We start from the raw sequence: 26087 nt of genomic DNA on the forward strand, positions 1-26087 counted from the left end.
GTATAAACCTTTACTAAAGATAAAGCTACCACCATACTAATTGGTAGATGACTCTCTAACTCCGTAAAGAACTATCATTAACATTATTTAACTATCTATTCTTGCTCTGATTCGAGGCTTACCAAACAATTCTGTGATTATAATACTGCTTTCCATGATCACCTGCCTAATGAGAGAAAGAAGTCACTGGCTAGGCCAACCAGAATATTCTAGATTTATAACATTTATTTATTTTATTCAAGCAACATTTTGGATAGTCTGTATTTAATTTGGTGACTCTAAAAATTTTTTTAAATTCATTTTTAATTGTAGTACTTTAAACATGTATGCAAAATTTAATGAAAAATGTGTTTTACTTCTTATAATTAGAGTTCTGTTTATAATTTTTTTCTCTTTTATTTTTGATTTTTTAATTTAATGGAGGGGGCGGGTCTCACTATGTTGCTCAGGTTGGTCTTGAACTCCTGGGCTCAAGCAATCCTCCTGCCTCGGCCTCCCAAAGTGCTGGGATTATAGGCCATGGCACCTGGCCTTGTTTACAAATTTCATGCAATTATTTTTTTTAAGAGTAAAATCAGTGAAGAGGTGGGATACTGTGCTCTAAGTGAATACATCAGCTTCAGGATTTCTGCATGAGCCTACTGACAAGATGAGAGAAATTAAACCTGCAAAGCTGAGATTCAGACACTGAGTTATTAGAACTTCATCTGAACAATGAGACTACATGAGGTCTTGCTCAGTGCTTAGCCAGGGGGCACCCTTGGAGGCATCTGTCTATTAGTTCCAACAGCTACGATTTATATACAGTAGAGGCTAAGTAATTCTTTCATGTGTTGAAAAAATGAGTTGGATTTTACTTCTCTTCCTTACCCTCTTCTGAAGTGAAACAAAAGTTACTTAAAAAAATAAATCCTGGTGAAACTCTGTCTCTACAAAAATACAAAAATTAGCTGGGCATGATGGCGGGTGCCTCTAATCCCAGCTATTCAGGAGGCTGAGGCAGGAGAATTGCTTGAACCTGGGAGGCGGAGGTTGCAGTGAGCTGAGATCATGCCAATGCACTCCAGCCCGGGCGACAGAGCGAAACTCTGACTCAATATAAATAAATAAGTAAATCCATAATAGCATTGGATTTTGAGAAGAGTGCCATCAGCAAACTGAGATAGTGGGGACATTTATAAAAAATATAAATCAAATGGTATCTGATTGATCAGAAAGCCATGAGAACAGAAGAATCTAACTGCATACATGTAAAAGAGAAGATCAGAACAAAAGACCAAGGATTATCATTTGTCCCAAGAAAATGCTCTGCAGTAACCAATAATGATCAACCTAGGATTTAAATGTAATTTAAAATTTAAATAGACAAGAACCACCAAATATCTGATGAAAATTCATAGCATGAAAGAGAAGCACCCAAATAACTCCCAAGGGAACAACAGCAAAAAATGGAGAAGAACATTCTAAGTAGGTGTTGCGTATCATCAGAAAGTTCTAAGAAGATATATCACCTCTCTCTTGAAAAAATGGGACAGGCTACTCTAAAAAGTTATTGATTAGGCCGGGCGTGGTGGCTCACGCCTGTAATCCCAGCACTTCGGGAGGCCGAGGCGGGCGGATCACGAGGTCAGGAGATCCAGACCAGCCTGGCTAACACGGTGAAACCCCGTCTACTAAAAATACAAAAAATTAGCCGGGTGTGGTGGTGGGCGCCTGTAGTCCCAGCTACTCAGGAGGCTGAGGCAGGAGAATGGCATGAACCTGGGAGGCAGAGCTTGCAGTGAGCCGAGATTGTGCCACTGCACGCCAGCCTGGGCGACAGAGTGAGACTCCGTCTCAAACAAAAACAAAAACAAAAAAAGTCAAATAAATAGGAAAAGAGAATAAAACAATGGTGGTTACTAGGGATGAGTAGGGGAGGAAACAGGGAGAAGTACATCAAAGGGTGCAAATTTTCACTTAGGTAGAATGAATAAGCCTAGATAACTATGGATGGCATGAAGACTATCTTTAATAACGTATACTGAAATTTTGCTAAGAGAGTAGGGTGCTTTTACCACACACATACTGAAGAGAAGTAACTAGGGAAGGTGATGGATATGTAAATTTGTTTGACTATAGTAACCATTTTGCTCTGTATATCAAAACTTGCTGTAAACTTAAATATATACAGTAAAATAAATTAAAAATGGTAAGTGGGTTGATTTAAATATAAAAAAGAAAATAGCAAGTTTAAAAAATTTGTGCATGGTATGCTATATTTAATTTGTGAAATATCTGGAACCATATGTATCTATGCACATATACTTACATCAAAAACAAACAGAAAAAATAATCAAGAAACTAATGAAATTGAGTACCTACAGGGGTTAGTGGGAATAGATTACAAGTAGTAAGGAAGAGAATGAGACTTCTTTAATTGCAACCCATTTAAATGGTGTTGAAATTTCAAACATGCCCATTTTAAACAATCATCTTCATTGATGTGACAAAATTCACAAAGTACATCTTGATGAGTGTTTGCTAACTTTATACATCTGAGTAACCACCACCACCACCACCACCACAGTGAAAATATACAACTTTTTTATCACCCTCAAAAGCTACCTTTTGCCCCAGTATGATCAATCCAGGTCCCACACACAACCGCAGGCAACTACTGATGTGCTTTCTATCCATAAACATTAGATTTGTCTTTTCTAAAGCTTCATATAATGTATTCATAAAGTATGTACTCCTTTGAGTTTGTCTTCTTTCACTCAGAATAACTTTGTGAGAACCATCCATACTGTGGCACCTACCCGTAATGCATCCTCTTCTATGGCTGTGTATTATGCCATTCTGGGGATAATCTACACTTTGTTTATCCTGTCATCTGTTGATGGACAGTTTGGTAGTCTTTGGTTTGGGCTTGCTGCCCTAAACATTAATGTACAAGTTTTTGTGTGGACATGTTTTCCTTTCTCTTGGATAAAGGGTGATGAAATGGCGAAATTGTATGTTAATTGTCAGTTAACTTTATAAGAAATTGCCAAACCGTCTTCCAAAGTGGTTGTGTCATTTTATATTCCCACTGGCAATGTATAAAACCACATTCCTGTCAGCAATTCATATAGCGAGTCTTTAATTTTAGCCATTTTTATGGGGCCATAGGGCATTTCATTGTGATTTTAGTTTTTTGCATTTCTCTGATGACTAATGATAGTGAGAATCATTTGGGCTTTTTGGCCTTTTATATTTTATCTTCCGTGAAGTGTGTTAAACTATTTTGGCTTAAAAAAAAAAAAACTTGCAGGGTGTGGTATCTCATGCCTATAATCCTAGCACTTTGGGAGGCCAAGGCAGGACTGCTTGAGCCCAGGAGTCTGAGAACAGCCTGGGCAACATGGTAAGACTCCATCTCTACAAAAAATTTTAAAAATGGCCAGGTGTGGTGGTGTGCACCTGTAGTCCTGCTACTCAGGAGGCTGAGGAGGAAGGATTGCTTGATTGCCATGTTTGTGCCACTGTACTTTAGCCTGAGACAGAAAGGGAGACCCTGTCTCAAAAAACAAAACAAAAACAAACAAACATGGGTGGTCTTATTATTGGAAAGCAAGAGTTCTCTATGTATTCTGAATGCAAGTCTACTGTCAGATATAAGTATTGCAAATATTTTTTTTTCCAGTCTGTGGCTTGCCTTTTTGTTTCCTTAATACTGTCTATTGAACTGCTGAGCTATTTACTTTTTAAAAATAAAGCTCAATTTATTAATCTTTTCCTTTTATGGTTCATGTACTTTTTGTGTCCTGTGTAGGCAAAAATTGCAAAGGTCAAGGTAACAGATATTTTCTCCTATGCTTTCATTTAGAAGTTTTTAAAATTTAGCTTTTGCATTTAGGTCTAGATCTATTTTTAAATATTTGCTTTTATGGAGTAGGGTGAGGGTCACAATTCACCTTTTTTCCATAAGGGTATCCAGTTGTTCCAGAACCATATGTTGGAAAGACTGTAATTTCCTCATAGAATTACCTGAGCAACTCTGTCAAAAAACAATTGACCATACATTTGTTGGTCTATCTCTAAACTACCTGGTCTATTTCATTGATCTGCATGTCTGTCTTCATGCCAATATCAAAGTGTTTTGACTATTTCATTTCTGTAAAAAGTCTTAAAACTAGCCTATGTTAGTTCCATTTCATTTGTATATTTTTAGAATCAGTTTGAACTATGGACTGCATTAAATCTGTAGGTTAATGGGGGAACTGACATCTTAAAATATCAAGTGTTCTGATCCATCAACATGGTATATTTCTCTATTTCTTTAGGTTTTATTTAATTTCTCTCAGAGATGTTTTGTAGTTTTCACCATACAGGTCTCATGACATATTTTGTTAAATTTAACACTTACTACTTCATAATTTGGGTTCTATTTTAAATGTTGTATTTTTAAATTGTAATTACCAATTGTTGGTTGCTAATATATTAAAAAAGTAATTGGTTTTTGTAAATTGATTTTTGTATCTTACAACCTTGTTAAAATTAATTATTATAGCTTTACTGTAGATATTTTAGGATTTTTTTTACATAGATGATCATGCTTTTTGCAAATACTTCTAAAAATAAAATAATTCCATTCTAGAAAATGCTCTGCTAACTTTATGTTTAAATGGAAATCTTCTAAATGTGTAAAATACTTTTTTCTTTTAAATTTGTTTTCCGACACCAAGATTCAAACATTTCCTGTCTTTTGGCTCAGTGTTCTAGAAAAACAAAACACATATATAAGTTTTTTTTTTAATTTCCAATCTCTATGCCTTATTTTCCTTGCCTTATTACACTGGGTAGGACCTGTAGTACAATGTTGAATAGAAGAGGTGAGAGCAGGTATTATTCCTTGTCTTGTTCTCAGTCTTAGGGGTAAATGTTCAGTATTCACCTTTAAGAATATTTTTAACTATATATTTTTCATAGACATTTTTATCAGGTTGAAGCAGCTCCTTTTTATTTCTCATTTGCTGAAATTTTATCATAATTTGGTATGATTTGGTATTGAATTCGGTCAATATTTTGTATGTGTATTATTGAATTATATGGTTTTTCTTTTTCCTTTCTTTTTCTGTTTTGTTTTGTTTTGTTTTTTTGAGACAGTCTCACTCTGTTGCCCAGGCTGAGTACAGAGGCACGGTCTCAGCTCACTGCAACCTCTGCCTCCCAGGTTCAAACGATTCTCATGCCTCAGCCTCCCCAGTAGCTGGGACTACAGGTGCACACCACTATGCCCAGCTAACTTTTGTATTTTAATAGAGATAGCATTTCACCACGGTGATCAGGCCGGTCTCAAATCAAACTCCTGATCTCAAATGATCTGCTCACCTTGGCCTCCCAAAGTGCTGGGATCACAGGCATGAGCCACCATGCCCGGCCTTGAATTATATGGTTTTTCTCATTCATCCTATTAATACGGTGAGTTAATCTGATTACTGAATGTTAAACCAGTCATTCATCCTAGGATAGCCTTACTTGGTCATAAAGTATTCTTCTTTTTATATATTTCTGTATTCTATTAATATTTTATTAAGAATTTTTCATCTATATTCATGAAGGATATTGTTTTGTAGTTTTCTTACAATGTCCTTTTCTGGTTTCAGTATTAGAGAAATGCTGTTTTAATAAATCAAGCTGGAAAATCTTCCTTTTCTATTTTTAAAAAGAGTTTATGTAGGATTTGTATTATTTGTTCCTTGAATGTTTGATAAAGTTCATCAATGAAGCTGTTTGGGCCTGGAATTTTCTTTGCATTGTTGATTTTAAATACAATTTCTATTTTAAGATGTAAGAAAATTGAAAACTTGCAATATAGTAAAACATCCATTATACATTTGTCAAAACTAAGAAGTCAACAGTGATCAAACACTACTAACTAAACTCCAGATTTTATATAAATATCATCACTCTTCACACCAGTGTCTTTTAGGGTCCAATCCAGGATACCACATTGCATTTTTAGTGTGGGAATGTTTAAAATTACAATTCAATTTATTTAGCATATATTTCATGTTTCTTTTTGTATCAATTTTGGTAATTTTTGTCTGTCAAGAAATTTATCTATCTCATCTAAGTTGTCAAATTTATTGGCATAAAGTTGTAATATTCCCTTATTATCCTTTTAATGTCTGTAGGATCTGTACTAATGTTCCTTCTTCTATTCCTGAAATCTATAATTTGTGTTATCTCTCCTATTGTCATAGTCTATCTGGAGGTTAATCATTTTTAATGATTTTTTTTCAACTAATCAGCTTTTGGTTTTACTGTTTACTTTTTTTTTTAAGTTGTTTCACAGATTTCTGCTCTATTATTTCCTCGTTTCTTTTACAGATTTTGGGTTTCATTCAATTTCCTTTTTTAGATTCTTAATATGGAAGCATAGTTCATTGAGTTTCAACTTTTCTTCTTTCCTAATAAAAGTATTTAAAGGCATATCTTTCTTAGCACTGTTTTAATAGAATTGCACAATTTTTGACATGTTATGCTTTCACTTTTATTCAGTTCTAAATATGTTCTAACTTCCTTTGTAATTTCTGCTTTGACTTAAGGAGTATTTAGAAACGTTTTTAAATTTACAAATATTTAGGAATTTTTCAGATATGTTATTGAATTCTAATTTAATTCCACTGTGATGAGGACATATATGGTATGATTTCAATTCTTTTACTCTTGCTAAGGCTTATTTTATAGCACAGCAAATGGTCTATCTTCATGGTCTATCTTCATGAATATTTCATGTGCACATAAAAGAATGTGTATTCTGCTATTGTAGCCATGCTGTTAGCATTCATAAAATAAAATTAAATAAACAAATATGGAGAAAACCCCACATGGAATAAAAACAGGCCCAAATGTAAAAAGCAATTTGAATACTTTTGAATATAGTACTTGCTGGACTCTATATGCTCAGTGTGGTGTATTCGGAAGGCAAAAATAACTTATCAAGTTTGTTATTGGTAATAGTATGTGTATAGGAATCATGAAACTCGTTTGTGTGTATTATTGGACTGAGCAAATAGGTAAATGTTGAAGCTGTTGAAACCAGGATTCTCAATATGGCAGAAGAAAAATACTAATATGGAATGAGTGAAAGAGAAGAAGAATCCTGTGGTTTTGAAGTAAAATTGGGGGTATCAGTATGAATGTATGATTAAAAGATATGGCTCTCTCTTCTGAGGAACCCAGAAATGATGACACCATAGCAGTGAGCATGCTTTAGATCTTGGTTTCTAAACACCATTCACCACTAAAAGGAACTAGCATTCCTTGAGGAAATGGCTGAATCCAGGTTTTGAACCAGAAAAGTACAAGATAAACTTGCAATATCTTTTTATGTCAGAAATTAAGTAAATACTAAAAAAAAAACTGATGGGCTCAGGAGACAACTTAATGAGGCTTTAACTTGCCAAATCTGGGACAACTTAACCTTCAAAAAATACTGACTATAAATGGACTGTAATGTATTTGATCTTAAAAGAAAAGGATCCATGAGTATAGAGTGATACTAAAACAAACGTTTAAAAAGAAGAACAAACCTAACAGTAAATATGAAGGTGGGGAAGCAAAGGTCTTATTTACCAAAGGATGTCAATCAGTTCTTGTAGAAATCTACAAGTAAACCAACATTTAGCCTGAGGTAAGTGCTAAGATGTTAGGTTAGTACGGGAGCACAAAAGACTCATCTATAGCAGAATGAGAGGAGAGGAGTAAAGGACAGCTTTCTAAAGATGTGACACCTGAGATGAATTTTGAAGAAAGGTTCAGAAGTGGCTGAAGTGATAGAAGTAGCCACTTTCATAAATATTTACTCAGGCACAGATCACCAATGAAAGCTAAAACCACTGGGTGAAAGGTTGTTGGCAAACAGGATATTCATATGGATCTCAAATTGTCACACACTAAATTAGTTTTAAAAAAGGGGGAAAGGAATAACATAAGTAGAAACAAAATATAATAAATAAAATCAGTAAAATAGGAAAATCTGGCAAACTCCAGTTTAATTAAATGACCAATTTTAACATCACCAATAATTGGACAAACTGACCTCATGCACCTTTAATTTGTGACACTGTGATGAAAACAACATAAATTATTTTCTTGCCAAAAATGTGTGAACTGAGTGTAATCATGAAAAAAAAAAACAATTAGACAAAGCCAAACTGAAGGGCATTCCATAAAACAACTGGACTGCATACTTCAAAAATACTAATGTCCTGAAAGATTTAAAAAAAGCTAGGGAACTATTTTGATTAAAGGAGACTAAAGAAATATGATATGGAAACTTGATTAGATCCTATATTTAAAAAAATCTAAAAAAGGGATTTTTTGGAACAATTAGAGACATTTGAACGTGGACATTAGGTAACATTCTATCAATGTTACATGTTTTGAGTGAGATAACTGTATTGTGGTTATATGGGAAAATGTCCTTGTTAGGAGATACAGGCTGAAGTATTCATGTATGAAGTGTCATACCCATTACCTGCCTCCTTCATTCTTGAGATCTGTAGGTTACTCTCAAATGGCTAGGCCAAATAATCTCTTCGTATGTATACTTATGCAGTATATGTGGCAAAATGTAACCACTGGTGAATCTAGGTAAAGGGTGCGGTGATGATTATGTTATTCTGACAACTTTTCCTTAAGTGTGTAAAATTTGAAAGAAAGAGCTGGGAAAAATTAAAGGTAGCTATAATAATGATACAAAAATTGTGTATAACTTCTAAACAGACAGAAGGGGAAAAGAAACTCCATCAATCAAGCTAAAGGCAGCAAAGGAAAATTTTGAAGGAAGCAAAGAGACTGTTTAACAAAGAATATCAAATAAGATGATGGAACTAGAAGAAAAACATCAATGTCCTTAATTATATAAAAACATCAGTGTCCTTAATTATATAAATTTTTAATCCTCAATTGGGTTAAAAACTCAGATTTGTACCAAGAGATGTATCTTTAAAAACAAAAGAAAGAATAAAAAGATCAACAAATAAAACAAAGTAGGAGCATAATTAATATTAGACAAAATAGAGTTTAAGGTGAAAAATACTAAATGCAAGAAATAATACTTTAGATGACAAAAATGTATGAGCCATAAAAAAGTCATGAGTTTTTATAAACCTAAAATATAGCTTTGAAATATATAAAGCAAAAGCCAAATTCAATTCTAAAATCACATTGAAAGTATGAAACAATTGTGATATACATATCTCTATACTTATCCTTTAGATCAGTATATAATATAAATGTATTATTTATATTTCCATGATAACTGATTATATAATCAGTTGATCTAAAGGGTAAGTAAAGATATATGTACATAACAGATGACACTTATGGAATCCTCTTGAAAATGATATGGTTATTGACATTTTGTTAGGACAGAAAAATAGTGATAATTTTAAAAATGGGATAACAGTATTGTGACTATATTTAAAATTTTGTCTTTATCTTTTGGAGACATATTGTTTCATGGGTGAAATGATACACTGTTGGAGACTGGCTTCAAAACAAACGGGAAAGGTTAAGGAGTGGGTGGGGTGTGATTTGATACCATTACCTGGGTCATGAGTGTACTATGTGCTCATTGTTCTATTTCTATTTCTGTTATGTGATTGAAAATTTCCAAAATAAGATGTTTCTAAAAGGAATTTACCAAGTCTTTAAAATGAAGAGGTGTATGTCGAGCTTAGGGGTGGTAGTGAAAAGACAGTCATTGTATTATTATTTATAAGAAAAAAATAGAAATAACATTAATGTGCTAATAGGCAAATGGTTAAATGAATTTCGGGACAATCCAACTGAATGCAAGATGCTCTTCAAAAGGATGACGCCCATCTTTTTACAGGGATATGAAAAAAATGCTCAGGATATAGTCAGTGAAAGAGCAAGTTGCAGATCTCTCTCTTTTTCTCTGTCTCTCTTTCTACCAGCCCAGCTCTCCCAACTCTAACCCCAATACATAAGTGTAGGAAAAACATCAGAAAAGATATCATCCAAACCATTAGCAGTGATCATTTCTTCGGAAGGGGGGAAGAAAAGAATTAGCGAGAGTCAGAGGATGAGGTGGAGGACAAAGATCTTTCACTTTTTACTTTGTATGCTTCTGAATTATTTTACTTTTTTCCCAAGAAGCACATATTTTAAAATTAAAAAGGAAAAATGTTCATTAAAAGGAAAACAATTGTGATTTGGCAATCTCTCTTATAAAATAGCATATTTTGCCACTTGTACTCACTCTCTAAAAAGTTCTATTTTGTGAAAATCAGTTAAAACAATTTTAGTATATATGGCTAAGAATATAGTAAGAAGTACAAGCATGAGTTATGTAAATACATTCACCCCACTATGCCTGGGCATTGATTCTGACCTAAAACCTATAATTAGGATTCTATATATGCCTAACATACAACCAGCAATAACCAGCAATGACCTCCAAGGATGTGCAAGATCCTTATTATAAATAAACTTACAACTAAGTCTCTTTTGTGTCTAATATCCCTTCACCATTTTTCAAACTGAAGGGGGCGTGGATAGCTTCAATTTATAAGGTTGGTCAATTCAGGTTTCGTGGGGGTATTTTAAAACCAAATTTATGGGAGCATTTGGGCATTTAGAGTATGACCATTTGCACGGCATTCTTTTCTATACATCTCTGATGACTTTGTGAACATACAGAGATCACTGTAGACTGAAAAATGGAATAATAGCTACAAGGGACAGTAGGAGCCTCTATGCCAACACTTTCCTTTAGAGAGAAAAAGAGAATTGAAAGGACATGCTAATGCCACACTGTGCCATTACTGGTGGTAGATCCCAGGTTTTCAGGTTTTATGAACAATGATAGCATAACCCTCTTCCTACAACAGTTACTTGGTTTTCAACTTTTGTTTCCAAGTCTTGTAATTGGAGATGTTCCTGTGCCCCTAATTCTCAGATCTTTGCAAATCAGGTTCTTGAAATAAGAAACAATGCCTGGGATACATAATATATTCAATAAACCCTGGCTAAATAAATGGATGAATGAACAGAGAGTTTGAACTCCTTTGCAGAAGCCCAATATTTGGGCTAAAATGATATGAGTCATCTTTTTGTCCAAAAACATAGTAGACTAACTATTCTGGTTGATCTTCCTAAAACTTCCCTAAAAGTCCCATGCCAAGGAGAAGTCATAACTCATTCCCCATACCTTCGTAGTACCCTTGAGGTGTCTTCCTCACCCAATCCTACCTTGCTCCATTCCCATCAGTCTGAAATATCAGTTTTGTTTGTTCTGAGGATGCTGAGAATTTTAATATACAATATAGAGAGTGGCCTAATGCACTTTTTCTGCTCCCGGGACTAATCCAGCTTCTAATCCCTCTCATTCATTCGTGCAGTCATGCATGCAAGAGATGTTTACTGAGCACCTACTGACCTGCTATCTGTTAGGCACTATATGTGGTGCTGGAGTGCGGTGAGAGCAAAGTAGGCAGGGCAGTACACTCCAAGAACTTTCAGTGCAGGCTGTCCTGCACCCATCACCTGACTCCTTCATTACTGATCATCAATCTTTTGCCCATCCTAAATCCTAGATTTAGCACATATAACTTGAACCATCTTTTCTGATATCTTAACTTCTGAAGGCTTCTACTTCCTATTGCATCCTAACCTCATCTGGATGGACATTTCAAAACCTTCCCCACACCTCTCTAGGCTTTGACTCATGGGGTCCTTCATGCCTGTTTTCCTTTTCTTCACATTCCTGTTGAAAGCAACCTCTCCTATAAACCATCTGGATTAACTATGCCAACTGTTGGGGCCAACAGCATAGTTTTGATTAAGCAAGACACTGGGACCATAGCCATCAGTAAGTTCCAATTATCAGAGCTAAATGGTCTGGTCTGGGAAGATAGGGGCAGTGAGGACCTTTCCCCTCCTATGCCTCAGGGCATTTAAAAAATCTAGTTGATATGTAGTGATTCCATATCTGAGTGCCTGGGAGCACTCTTCTGTTAGCCTTGGAGCAACCTGAAGATAAGAACTGGGTCTGCTTTTTAATCCTGGAGCCAACTCCCCAGTGGGGAAAGGTACTCACCTAACCAACACTGGGATCTTGGGCATCTTCTTGGAGACTTTAAAGAAACTCGTGTCCCCTTTGTTGTCAGTAAAGTAAATGCCAGCCACACTGGTCACGAGGTTCCCAGGGAACGTGAACAGAACCCTTTCATCCTCACCCTGGTTGGCCCAATCCCAGGCTTGTCCTCCTATGAGCAAGCCGCCACCACGTTTCATGAACTTGACCAGCTTTTCTGTCATGGTTTCATTGTAGGCATCAATACAGTAAACCCCCAGGGAGTCTTTCACTTCTGGCTCAACCTTTGCATCCACTCCAGAGCCCTCGAGGATTTTGGCCAAAGGTGCCAGGGATGGGTGTACACCAATGGGAGCCCCAGGGGAAGAGCAAAGCCACCCCACTGCGTTCAGGAGAAAGGGCGTGAGCTGGGCTTCCACCAAGTAGTCCTCATGGGACACGACCACCAGGCGGCCACGGCCATAGGAGGAGGCAGCAATGAGGACCTGGCCCATGTCATTCACCATCACAGGAAATGAAGCCTCTCCAATAAGAAGCAGTTCACATGGAACGGCATCTTCGGGTACATCCCAGCTTGTCACGCCATTCATAAGGGCCTCGAAGGCAGCAGAGGGAGTCGCCATGGCTCTATTGGTTTCTGCAGAGAAGAAAGCAAAGGCTCAGCTTAGCGAAGAATGGATAAACAAAGAAACAAATAGAACAGTTCACTCTTCCAGTAGCCGGGCTATTCTTCCCACTATGCAGATGAGGCTGACACTGGGAAATGATTCAAGCACTCGGTGTTAGTGTCTGAAGTCCAGGAGACCCCACTGGGCCCTCTCCTCTTAAACACTGTAGTCAAACTTGGAGAGCTTGATACTTTTCCATCACAGAAGGAAACAAACAGAAGGAAAGAATGAGCAAGGAATTGTGTCCCCCAAAGAGATATTTTGAAGTCCTAACCTGTAGGACTTATTTGGAAAGAGGTCTTCACAGATGTAATCAAGCTAAGATGAGGTCATATGTGATTCAAATGGGTCACAGTCCAATGACTGATGTCCTTGTAAGAGGACATTTGGAAACACAGGGGAGAATGCTATCAGAAAATGGGGGCAGAGATTGGAGTGATGAGTCTACAAGCCAAGGAAGACCAAGAATTGCTGGCAAACACCAGGAGCTAAGAGACAGGCATGGAACAGATTCTGCCTCAGAATCTCCACACTGCTGACACCTGGACTTCAAACTTCTAAGCCTTCAGAACTGTGAGATGATGTCTTCCTGTTATTTTAAGCCACCCCATTTGTGGTCATTTGCTACAGCAGCTGCTGGGAATTCATACAGTGGTGCAGCATGTTGTGCTCCCAGCCCATTCCATCCCTCTTGGCTCCCACACTAATCAGATTAATCCCAGCTTGGAGAACTCAGAACTTCCATCTGAAATGCCTGGGCTTTCAGAGAAGGTTCTTTGGTCAAAGTCACAGGCTAGGTAAGAGGAAAGTGGAAGTCCTCTGTGGTTTAAATGCAAGTCTTATATAACCAGGAGCAGAAGGTAACAAGATATGAAATTATTGCAGAATCCTAATTGCACCTGGGATGCAGCTGACAAAAGTGTGGAGGGGAACTCACAAATATCCTCTGCTTCTTCACAATGAGATCCCCACTAACGATGCTCTATAGTCTGACCTCTGCTATGAGCACTGTACTGAAACACTTCCTCCAAGGACAGATGTGTTTTCATGGTCAGGTCATGCAGGGTGTCTCATCCTCAGTGACCACTCAGCAGCACAGGACATCACTGCTCTTCCAGTCCATGAGGCTGAACCGCCTCTGTCAGTGTGGCCTGAGGTAACCTCTTTATATCCAACCTCTAGAGCCACTTACTTTCTGTCCTTTTCTGACCTCCTCTTGGAATATGCAGATAGTCCTCACATTTTAATCTTTGGCCCTTACCACTTGTCTATTTCCCTTGTCAGATAATATGGTCACTCTCAACATAGCAAGCAACATGATTATAAACTTGGGCTCTGGAGTTATGGCAGTCTGAGTTTGAATTTGAGCTCTGCTGCTTAACAACTGTGAGACTTGGACAACACATCTCGGATTTAATTTCCTTATTAATTAAATAGGGATAATAATATCTGCTATATAAGCTTGTCCTGAGGATTAAAGGAAATAACATAGGTTAAATGCCTTTTCATAAGTATTCAATTATTTATACACATACACATATATGCTTATAATTATTTGGTTAAGAATAAACCATTTAATTTAGGCATGTGAATAATAGAGAATTCTTGCAGTGGAAAAACAATTTAACCTAACAGATTTTATGAGCACTGAATTGAGCGTGTATTGATTCTGATTTAATAGTTTTCGTATTTTGGTACCGTACTAATACTAACACTAACGCTAATTACTATTACGTTCATTTCTCATATATCTCTGTGTACCCTTGAGAAGTCCTTCACACAGGCTGTGGGCCTTCCACAAGCCAGGATAAAATAGCCCCAGTCTTGAGGTAACAAGTTCAAGACCATACTGGCCATTTATAGCCAGTCTCTAAACTAAAAAAGTCTTAAATTTATTAATTTCCCTCTAAGTGAGCTCTTTTAAAGCAAATCACATAAGCTCGAAGTTTCTAGTAGTTAAATGGAAGCATTAATGACCTACCTACCTCAGGGGACTATTGAGAAGATACTGATATGAACATTTGGTAAGTAAGAAGCTTGTCTCTTCCCTGCTCCTCCTGATGCCCACAAATAATCAGGAAAGCAAAACACACAGTGTCACAGTATGTCTCTTCTCCCTGCTGCTCCCATATCCAGCTGGTCACAAGTCCTATCAATGTCCTTGTTCATGGTTTCCAATCACACTGCCATTAACCTAGTTTAGGTCATTAGTAATTCATGCCTGGACACAACCGACCCAATTTCTAAATTACCAAGACCTCTTCCCACCTTTACTTTTCTAAAACCACTCTAATCATGTTATTTAATCTCAAAGCTCCACCTTGGTCTCTGGGGACCATCTACTGCCTCCTGGTGTGGACTGCCTGCAGAGCTGGCTGCTCCCTGGCTTTTCCTGCCTTTTCTCCTGCTGCCTCTCTCCCTGCAGCATCCCGTCTGCCAGGCACCCTTGGACATGCCCTGCTTTCATTTTAGATTATCTTCCTATTCTCTTTTGGTTCTGTTCCCTCTCCCAAATCTATCTACGGAAATCCTGTCCTTCTAAGAGAAGATATGGCACAGAAAAGAAAATATAAATGGCCACTTCTGTGGAAAAAATGCTCAATCTCACTAGTAGCCAAGAAATGGAAAATATATCGTGTGTTGCTCATAATATTGTCAAAAAAGACGATACTCCTTTCTAGGAGAAAGTGGAGGAGAAGAAGGGGATGAAGATGAAGAAGACAAAGGTGGCTAATAAAGTTTAATATTTTAAAGGCTAATAATGTTTAATACTTAAAAGACCATCACAATCAGCAGGAATGATGGAGAATGTCTGCACTCTTTTTCAAAAACAATTTTATGGTGCCTACTTGGCTTCAAAGGTGCGCCTATCTTTAGACCCAACAACCCCTCTTCTAATAACCCTTCTTACAGAAATAAGAAGGGCAGTATCAAAGATATATGTACAAGGATGCTTACTGTCACACAAAATTACAAAGGGAGATAAATGAAAACCTAGAAGTACAGATAGATAGACTAAGACAAAGAATGTTTCCTAGAACCATTTTTGATTCTTGTGGGTGCAGGATCTCTAACCCAAACCCACACCTATCCAACTTCCACATAGCCTCCAGATACCCCATTGTACCCAGCATAAGGCCCTGTAGCACTGCCCCCAGCCATCTACCCCCACACACCTACTAAAGAGTTGCCCATCAGAACCCTTCTCCCTCAGCCTCTGCTGCCTCTAATGCTGGCATGAGTACAACCAAAACAGGGACCTCACATATCTGTCTCACTAGTTGTTTTCTGAGCTAGTTCAAGGATGAGTTGAATAAATTTTACATCCACCTAGAAGAATGTCCTAGATACATTTTAAGTGAAAATTTCAAGTCACTATGATATGCAGAACATGAAGTCATTTTTGTATGGGCAACGATAATAGTTGTAGTAGTAATTAGTAGTAGTAGTAATTATTATTAGTAGTAGTAGTAACAACACAATGCTTACCGGGTTCCTGGCATTATTACACATGATTTCTGTAACTTATTTAATGCTGACAATAAACCTATGAGGTATTTACTGTCACTATCCCCATTTTATGGATGGGCAAAACAAAAACTCCAAAATCATAATGCCCAGAGAATTAGTTATTTGCTCAAAATCACACAGGTGGTAAGTGGTGGTGGATCTAGGATTCAAATCCAGGAAACCCAGTGCTGGAGTCCATACTCTTAAGCACCAGGAATACATAAGTACCTGTTACATACCAGGCTTTTATATGCATTGAAAATCTATGGAGGCCACATTTCAACATAATCACATTGATTATATTAGGAAGGAAAGAGGTGAACCCTTTTCTCTGTCTTTATACAAATCTGCATCCTTTGAATTGTTGTATGTATTGCTACTATAATGAGAAACAACACCGAGTTAATACAAATTCAGTTAAGCATGTAAACACACATTAAAAGATTAGGTACAGTTTTTACATGATGAGGTAGACTGATCAACTGATCCTGGCTCACTGGACCTAAAAGGTCTTCCTCCATCTCTGATCAGGTTGTGCATCTGCCCATCTACAAATTTGATTTCCTCCTCTATGGGTGTTCCTTCAACTCTGCAGCTGGTTGTGTCCCCACTTTAACCAGCTATCAGTGACTCCATCACTTGACTTTTGAACAAAATGCCCCCTCTTTATGCCCGAATCCATGTTTGTCCTCCAAGCTTGGTGAGCACAAATGAATAAAACCTGGGGGAAATGTCCTTTCATTTCTCTCCCTAACCCCTCCCATGCTTCCTCCTTTCTTTCTCCTGGGCCCACCTCTGGCCCCTTTTAGCTTGCTGGAACCAAAGCCACCTACAAAGCAGAAGGTATTGAAGGCACAACCTGTAACTCAGGGAGAGAGCAGAGCTTCCACTCCCACCACAGAGCAGCGCCATGGCTCGTAAACCTGGTTTTCCCTTTGAGAGATGAGTGGAAGGGCAGGTGGATGGAGGGCCATGCTGGATGCTGCACCACCCATATCCCGTATGGTAGTGTGATTTCAAATCCTGAAACTAGAGTAAGTGTCTGAGGCCAAAGTATACATTTTATTCTTTGGATGAATAGATATTCCATGTCTGGATGATTAAATGACAGATGAGGGTATAAGGGTAAACCCAGGATCATTTTTTCAGCAACTAGCTAGCCTGACCTCAAAAACTGGTTTATATTACACACATTCAATTCTATAGGTCTTCTCTCCTTCATGCTGTTTTTTTTTTTCTCATGAACCTTCTGTTTCTTTTTCTTTCTATATCCAGTATCTTTTCCCAGACATCGGGCTAGTTCAACCCCTTTTTTGAATTCTGTCCTAGACATTCCCAGCTCAGTCTTATTTTTCACTTAAGATTGTTTAATTCATACACCTGTAAGAATACGTAATACATGTGGAGGGATATAGATGGTAATAATAAAACAACCTGAAAAATTAAACAAACTCCCATATACCTACCATTCAGCTTAAAAAATAGACCTTTACCACCACCTTTGAAGCCGCTCCTGTGATCTTCCCCATTCAGCCCCTCCACCATCCCCATAGGAGTAAGTAGGGTTGGAGTCTTTGCTTCTTCTAGTCCTCGATTTCTACCTTACCGAACTGCCTTCTTAATTCTCAAGTTCCCCGGAGGCTCTGTCTTTCTCTTACTCCTATTCTCTCACTTCTCTCGTAGGTCACTCAAGAGGATGACATAATTGAGGAGCACAAGCCCAGGAGTGAGAAGACCTAGGTATTATTACCTTTTTAAATGTGGGTGCTGCCTCCCCCCAGCTGTTGATCTGCGTGCCTCAGGGGGTGTTCTATCAAATGCACAGTGTGTGAGAAGGGATGTTCTAAACTCCCAGAGGCTGTCAGCACTCAGCTTGGAGTCTGGCTGGGCTCCACTTTCCTCCTTTCCTCCCAGGCCCAAAGCCAGTCTGCAAAGAGCACAATGGTGACGTCTGAGGAGGGAGGGGGCTGGGGAGTTGGGGGCAGCCCGCAGGGAGGAGGGGAGCTCCTCTGTGCGCGTAAACACACACGCGCGCGCACACACACACACACACACACGAACACTCACTCAAGTCTCCAGGGGCCAGTGCCAGTGGGAGACAGATCTCAGTCCTAAAGACAGTGTTCACAAAGATCAAAGGGCAGTAGGATAGTAGGCCACAAGCGATGCTCTGTCACCAGCTACCCGCGACCCTGCTCAAGCCCCGGGCCTTCTCATCCGACAAAGCAGCGGATTAGACGCGGTTCTCTAGGTCAGGCCCTCAGGTAACTCAACCACACAAAGCAAGCACACACAAACATCAGATGTCAGAACCTGGAGAGGAGGAGCAATGCGGCAGGGGGATGCAGGGCCCGAGCGCAGAGGAAAATCACCAGCAGAAACAGGGACACAAAGGGGATTCTCTGTCCCCGATGATTTCGGCACACCCAGACCCGCGGCGCGCCCATTGCGCCCCGCACCCCCGCCCCGCCCTCCCCCACCAGCACCCAGGCCGAGTCAACCTTCGCTGGCCCCTTCTCCAGCCTGCCAGGCTTTTGGAGAGGGCCACTCACCAGGTCACCCTGCGATTTCCACGGGGGCAGGTGGGAGTGGGCAGAGCCTGGCGCAGAGAGGAACGCACAGGGAAGAGGCTTCCCTGTACCAGTGACTGGGCGACCGAGCCGGGATTTGGGAGCGGGGAGGAGGCTGGAGCAAGAGGAGAGGTGGGGTTTCCACGGGAGTCCCCTCCTCCCCACTTCCTCCCAGGCTGGAATGGGAGCTCCAGGGGGCGGCGCTTGGCGGGAGACAGCGCTTCTTTGTGTCGCCGGCCCTGGTGGCTTGGCATTGCTGTGGCTTAGGGACGCCTGGAGACCCCATCCTGGCAGTGTGGACGGCCGTTTCATTAAAGATATAAACTTCTCTGACTCTACATTAGTAAGGGAAAGGCTGAGCAAATTGTGGGACAAACATTCTGCTTATTATTATTCAGTTCTTAGGAAGAGCTTGAATCTCCATTTAGTCGGTGAACATACCGTGATATATTGCCAAGGGGAAAATACAAATTGTAGAAATTGTTGAATATGCTTTTGTTTTTATAGGAAAAACAAACCCCGTATATATTTGTATTATGGTGGGGAGAAGGGAAGGCTACATTTCTATCCATTAATATTGTTTAACTTGAGAAATAGGAGAGGTGCAACTTTTTATATAACTCTGCACTGTTTGCAGTTACGTGTGTTACTTTTGTAAATTAAAAATAATATACAGTTCAAACAATAGTTAACCAAAATGTATTCTTCGATGTACAGTTCAAATCGCATTTCTTTCCTTTTTCTTTTCCTTTTTTTTTTTTTTTTTTTTTGAGACGGAGTCTCGCTCTGTCGCCCAGGCTGCAGTGCAATAGCGCGATCTCGGCTCACTGCAACCTCCGCCTCCCGAGTTCAAGAGATTCTCCTGCCTCAGCCTCCCAAATAGCTGGGATTACAGGCCCCCGCCATCACGCCTGGCTAATTTTTTTATTTTTGTAGAGACGGGATTTCACCATATTGGCCAGGCTGGTCTCAAATTACTGACCTCAAGTGATCCGCCCACCTCGGCCTCCCAAAGTGTTGGGATTACAGGCATGAGCCACCACCGTGCCCGCTCCCCATTTCTTTCCTTTCTGATATCAGCTGAGAGCTGCTCCCCTCTCTTGTGTATGTGGCCACTTCACCTTTCTCACAGGTGCTGGCTCCAGCATGGGAAATGCAGGGTGGTGACAGGGACCCAGACTAAGTGGACTGGATTCAAATTCCAGAGCTACACTTTACCAACGGTGTGACTTTCGGGAATCACCTAATTCGTCTGTGCCTCAGTGTTATTACCTATACAACGGGGATGAGAAAAGTAATACCTATACTAAGCCTTATTATAAGGCTTAAGTTAGGTGAGTTTATGCTTGTAAAGTTCTTGAATCAATGTCTGGTATACGGTAAGACTGGATGAGTGCCTCATAAATAAATATTCAAATCATCCTAAGATTCAATATTTCATATTTCAGGAAAATGCATACCTTTTAATCCTGACTGGGGTTTGAGTCCCACCCCAAGCCATACTCCCTTTCCCCATCTCCCTTCAACTCCCTTTCTCCAAATTGGATCATTAGGAACAAGTCATAAGGCCATGTAGATAGGTGAGCTCCGCGGCAGGTTTTATGTAAAGGAAATGGCAGGGAGATAAATCAAGAGAACCTGAATTCAGGATCCTGCCAAGTCAAGGACCACCTGAGAGACAGTGAGCATATCTTTTATCTTCTCCAGTGTTCAGATTTTTCAGCTAAATGAGGCGGGCTAGTGACTGGCACTCACTAAGTCCCTTCCGGGTCTGCAATGTCAGGACTAACAGCACCGCAAGTTAAAACTCTGTAATACTGAATCTCGTGCAAAAATTTTAAATTCAGAACAAAAACGCATATATTGGTTACCTAAAAATAAACATTAATAATAAAGGACAAAATATACAAGGTAAGGGATGCAAGCTAACTTACCTCTGAGGATGGGGGCGTGAAATTTGGTGGGGGGAAGGGGTTTTAACTGTTTTATTTCTTAGAAAGGGGGGTGGAGGAAGAGAGCGAGCACTGAAACAAAGGTGATAAAATGTCAGCATATAATAAATCTGTCATATTGTCTTCTGCGCGTAGCTTTGAAATATATTTCATAATAAAATATGTTGCTGGTTAGGTTCCTGGAGAAGAAATGCAGTATGAAACAAGTAAGAGACTGGTAGAAAGAAGCTGAAACAGAAACAGCAATGGAGAAAGCGCAGGCAACCCTCTTTGAAAGACATCTACCTCCCTGGACCCAAAACCCAAGGGGGTCTCAGGCCAAAAACGCGACCACTTTGGCAGCCCCGCGTGCACCCCCTCGGCCGCGTTCCCCAGGGACCACGACCCAGTGCCTCGTTCTCCCACCCGCACCTCAGCGGACTGCATCGGGAGCCGCCCCTGAATTAGTCCGTGAGCCCGGGCCTGCTCTGGTTCCCGAAACCAGCTTTGGACGAGACTCACCCTTTCGTCCAGCAATTTCCACACCAGGCTACTTCGGAGTGGGGAGTCTTCCACAGAGATGTGGGAAGGCGCTGGGGCAGACGCCTTGGGGATTTGCAAATTGGTAGTGAACTGGCTGGGAGGAGGCGTGCGGGGGGAGGTGGGCTGCAGTGCAGACGGTTGGGGGGTGGGGGCGTCCCCGGGAGCTGATTGGCTGCCGCGGGTGGAGGCGGAGCTTGGCCGCGGCCCCCGGACCGCAGAGGCCCGGCTTTGTGTCAATTTCTACCCCAAGATGCCGCCCCAGATCCGGGATGGAGACCCAGGCGCCCGCCCTCAGAGTGCAGCAGGACGATTTGTTTCAAAGTAAATCGTTGAGACTATTTATTAACAAGCGAGCGATGGATAAATAATGATGATCTCTGTGTAAAATAATATACAACTATTTCCAAGGATGGGTTAAATCTACTTATATATTGCCTCTATCTATATATTTATATATTATTTTTTAAAATAAACATTTAACATAGTAAAAAACGTTTCATTTTGTGTAAAAAAAACTTCAAAACTGTTCATATGTACTTATATAAATACAGAAACTGTATGGAAGATAAACTATTAGAACCAGTTACTTCAGACAGGAAAGTGGATTATTTGTTATTTTTTTCTTGATACACCTCATTAGCGTTTCAATAGTCACACGTATTATTTTGTAATAAAAATGAATTTACTCAACTAAAAAACTACATAAAATATCCTCACCAAAGCAGCTGGCAGCGGCTTCTCTACAAATATGATTTCTCCCTGTGGAAAGGTTTCTTGAACTTTGTTGCTAGTTCTGATCCATGTTATTTGAGTGGAACAGGAGACTTGACCATGGAGCCAGGAACTGGCTTTTTTATGCCTGACCAGGTCCTGCGCTCGCATCTACTCATCTAACCTGGAGAGCTCAACTGTAAAACCTGGAGGAACCACTCATCTCTTTTTATGGCTGGTCCCCAGGGCCCCAGGGAGATTTGCATGGCCCCTGTCCTGTCTCCAGATTCCTCACCCCTCACTGCCACAGCCCCTGTTTGCTGGGTACCTAAGGAAGGGTTGTCCTGGGACCAAACTGTTCTCAGGAAGAGACCATCACAAAGCTTTCTCCCCTACTACAAAAGTGTAGTGTCCAGAGTGGACCTTCCAGGGGAAGGTGGCTTCAGTGGTGAAAGGGACAGGGTATGACATCCCATATAAATTAAGGGTTTCATTTCAATTGCCCCAACTACAGGAAGCATAGGTTAAGAACTGTATTTTATTCTTTCTATTCCCCATTTCACCTAGGTCACAAACAGGTGCTCTGTAATGTCCGCTGGATGGATGGATGAAATGGGGTAAGAAAGAAAATCCTTAGGATCATTCCTCAACAAAACAAACAGCAGCCTAACGCAGAAAATGGATCAAATTACAAACTTCCTGTGCTGTAAGTAAGTTTTCTCCTTCCTTCATGCTCTTTTAATGCTTCCTCAAATTTTACTTTTTTTTTTTTTTTTGAGACAGGGTCTTGTGCTGGAGTGCAGTGGAGCGAGGCTCACTGCAACCTCGACCTCCCGGGCTCAATCGATCCGCCCACCTCAGCCTCCCCAGTAGTTGGGACTACAGATGTGCGCGCCATCATGCCCAGGGAGTTTTCGTATTTTTTTTTTTTTGTAGAGATGGGGTCTCACTTTGTTGCCCAGACTGGTCTTGAAGTCCTGGGCTCAAGTGATCCTGCTGCTTCCGCTCCCAAAGTACTGGGATTACAGGCATAAGCCACCCTGACTGGCTGCTTCCTCAAATTTTGAGCTGGTTCTATCTCCTTTTCCTCAGTCTCAGACACCACATTACATGCTAAATTTTAAATCCTGGATCCTTTCTTATTTCTACTTCCCTTTGAGTTTGTTTTCCTTTCTAATGTTCTGCCTGGAGTAGCTCTGAGTAATGAAGACTGCCATGAAATCCTGAAAGTATTCAAATAACTTCTGAGATACTAAGTTTGGTAAATATTCTGAAACATGTGAATAAATGAACAATTAAAAATCCATATCAAAAATATTACACAATTCTTTAAAATGAGCTCAATTCATACCTCGAGAAATTGTCTTAATGTACATTTTCAGCAATAAAAGTATGATCCTACTTTTTGCAGGGAAAAAAATTCTATAATTGCATGTTTATGTTTAAGCACAGAAAACATAAGGACAAATTTGGCTACTTCAGGAAGTCGGGCGGGGGTTGAGCAGTAATTTTAGACACTTTGTATTTTGAAAATGTTACAAATATTTTGCAACGCAAAATAGGACTATTCAGTAATACCACTTTTAGGTGTGTACCCAATATACACATTTTCACTGAAGGACATGTACTGGAATCCTCAAAGCGTCACCATCCAATATAGTCTAAAACTGGAAACTACTCAAATCCTACCCTCCCTGCTTTCTCAGCTCTAATCCACCCTGCTCTCTATCAGCTGGGTACCATCAACAGTAGAATGTTTAAATAAATTGTGGCATGTTCACAATGAAATATGGTACAGCAATGAGAATGAATGATTTGCATTTTTCACAATATAGCTGAATCTCACCAACATACTGTAGTGAACTAAGCCAGAAACAAGAGAGTACAGACTATATTGTTATATTTACATCATAAATATAAAAACAGGTGAAACTAATATTTGATATTAAGACTCAGAATAATATTTACTCTTGGGCCAGGTAGTGACTAGAGAGGAACACAAAGAAGACTTCTAGGTTACTGGTAATGTTCTCCTAATCAATTTAGGTGCTGGCCCAAGGTCGTGTTCAGTTTGTAAAAATGTATCAAGCTGTACATTTATGATATACTGATATATAACCACACATGCAAATATCTAACTTTAATAAGGTGTTAAAAATAATGTTTTAGTTCTAGAAATGTAGATAAATGTCCCAAAACATACTACTGATGCAAACAACATATATACACAAAATATTATAAACTCATCAATGAGATGATAGGAAACTAAAGAGTACGCAAAGCCAGAAACGAACTAAAAGCAGGAAACATTGAAGGAAGCAAGCACGAAAGCTGGTTCTCACCACAATGCTTCCACAAAGCCCTGGAGAATGTATGGGGAGTGACTCTATGGGATTTCCAGCCTAGGATATTAAGACCAAGCTCACATAAAGAATATAATTAAAAATGACATCCCAGCACAAAGCTCACACACCAAAGGGGTATTCCAACAGGGTAAAGGTAAATAGGAAGTAAATTCATATCACAGAAGAAATCAATGCAATTTGCTTGTCTTGACCCTGCTGAAAGATGAAGGGGAAAAAGATAAATGAGAATGAATAACCACAAACCAGTTTTCCATATAGGTTTGCAATATTAATTCATGCTATGTCTGTGGATTGAAAAACCCTAAGCAAATAATTTGAGGTGGTCCCAATTTGCTAATGTATTCAATTGGAAGATGCACATACATATCTCTTCTAGAGAAATGTAACTTTAATGTATCTAGAAATAATTTCTGGGACAAAAATTCAGACAAAAGGAGAAGCTCGCATTAATAATTTTTAAAATCACATAACACTCAGGAAACAAAGCACAATGAAAGACAGCCATTACAAACAAGAGAATCAGAAACAGGCAAAACTCAGATATCAGAATTACTAGTCACAGAATATAGAATAGCCATGTTTTGTACATTTGAAAAATAAAATAGAAACTAGAAACTTGAACAGAAAAAACTGTATTTATAAAAAGAATCAAAGTAGAAATAAAAAATAATTGAAATAAAATAGTTCAAAATAGAAATTTATTGAAGAGACTAAATAGAAGATTAAACAAAGTTGAAGAAAGAATTACTGAACTGGATCTGGAGTAGAGGAAATTATTCATAATTCAGTCTAAAATCAAAAAAAGATGGAAAATATGAAAAAAGACAGACAATATAGAGTGTATAGTGAGAAGACCTAAGAAACATCTGATCTGAGGTTCAAATAGATATAATAGAAAGATTCTGGGAGAGTTATTATTGAAAGAAATGATTGAATTTTCCAGAGATCTTGAAGGACACCGATTCTCAGATCCAGGGAGTCTAACAAATCCTAAAATGATAAAAACAAATACTCATCTAAATATTTGTAGTGAATTAAGAAGAGAAGACACCAAAGACATCTCAATTGGTTCAGCTTACACAATTCTGACTGAAAAATGAAAGTTGAGCAAACTCTCCACTTGATGGGATGCATCAAGATCAGATGTAGAAAAGAGAAGAACTTTCAATGGAGATTTTAAACAAGTAAGATCAAGATTCTGAAGCATATCCTCAAAGAACTGTAACAGGAGAGGAAACATGGCTTTACCAGTATGATCCTGAAGACAAAGCAGCATCAAAGCAATGGCTACCAAGAGGCAGAAGTGGTCCAGTCAAAGCAAAAGCAGACCGGTCAAAAGCAAAGGCCATGGTGACAGTTTTTTGAGATGCTCAAGGTATTTCGCTTGTTGACTTTCTAGAAGACCAAAGAATGATAACATCTGCTTATTACTGTACTGCTCTGAGAAAGTCAGCCATAGCTTTAGCAGGAAAACACCCAGGAAAGCTTCAGCAGACAGTCCTCCTCCATGATGGCAATGACTTTACCCATTCCTCACATCAACTAAGGGCAATTCTGAAAGAGTTTCAATGGGGAATCATTAGACATCTACCTTAGAGTCCTGATTTGGCTCCTTCTGACTTCCTTTTGTTTCCTAATCTTAAAAAATCTGTGAAGGGCACCCATTTTTCTTTAGTTAATAATGTAAAAAG

At 39.2% G+C, this 26087-nt stretch overlaps 1 protein-coding gene across 8 annotated transcripts in view; it reads right to left on the reverse strand.

Moving 5' to 3' along the window:
- TCAF1 (TRPM8 channel associated factor 1) overlaps window positions 1-26087 on the reverse strand; it is a 51139-nt gene that overhangs the window by 13228 nt on the left and 11824 nt on the right. For 4 of the 8 annotated variants that reach the window (XM_054494146.2, XM_054494150.2, XM_063667929.1 and 1 more), the window contains exon 2: window positions 12101-12734. In XM_054494146.2, the coding sequence (XP_054350121.1) occupies window positions 12101-12720 (620 nt within the window). In that variant the 5' untranslated portion in view covers window positions 12721-12734. Of the gene's footprint in view, window positions 1-12100; window positions 12735-18025; window positions 18203-18827; window positions 18986-21298; window positions 21465-26087 lie in introns of those variants that run through there. The other 4 variants (XM_054494148.2, XM_063667931.1, XM_054494147.2 and 1 more) reach the window with 4 other exon arrangements.

Source organism: Pongo pygmaeus, chromosome 6, assembly GCF_028885625.2.
Source record: "Pongo pygmaeus isolate AG05252 chromosome 6, NHGRI_mPonPyg2-v2.0_pri, whole genome shotgun sequence".
In the NCBI taxonomy this organism is placed as follows: domain Eukaryota; kingdom Metazoa; phylum Chordata; class Mammalia; order Primates; family Hominidae; genus Pongo; species Pongo pygmaeus.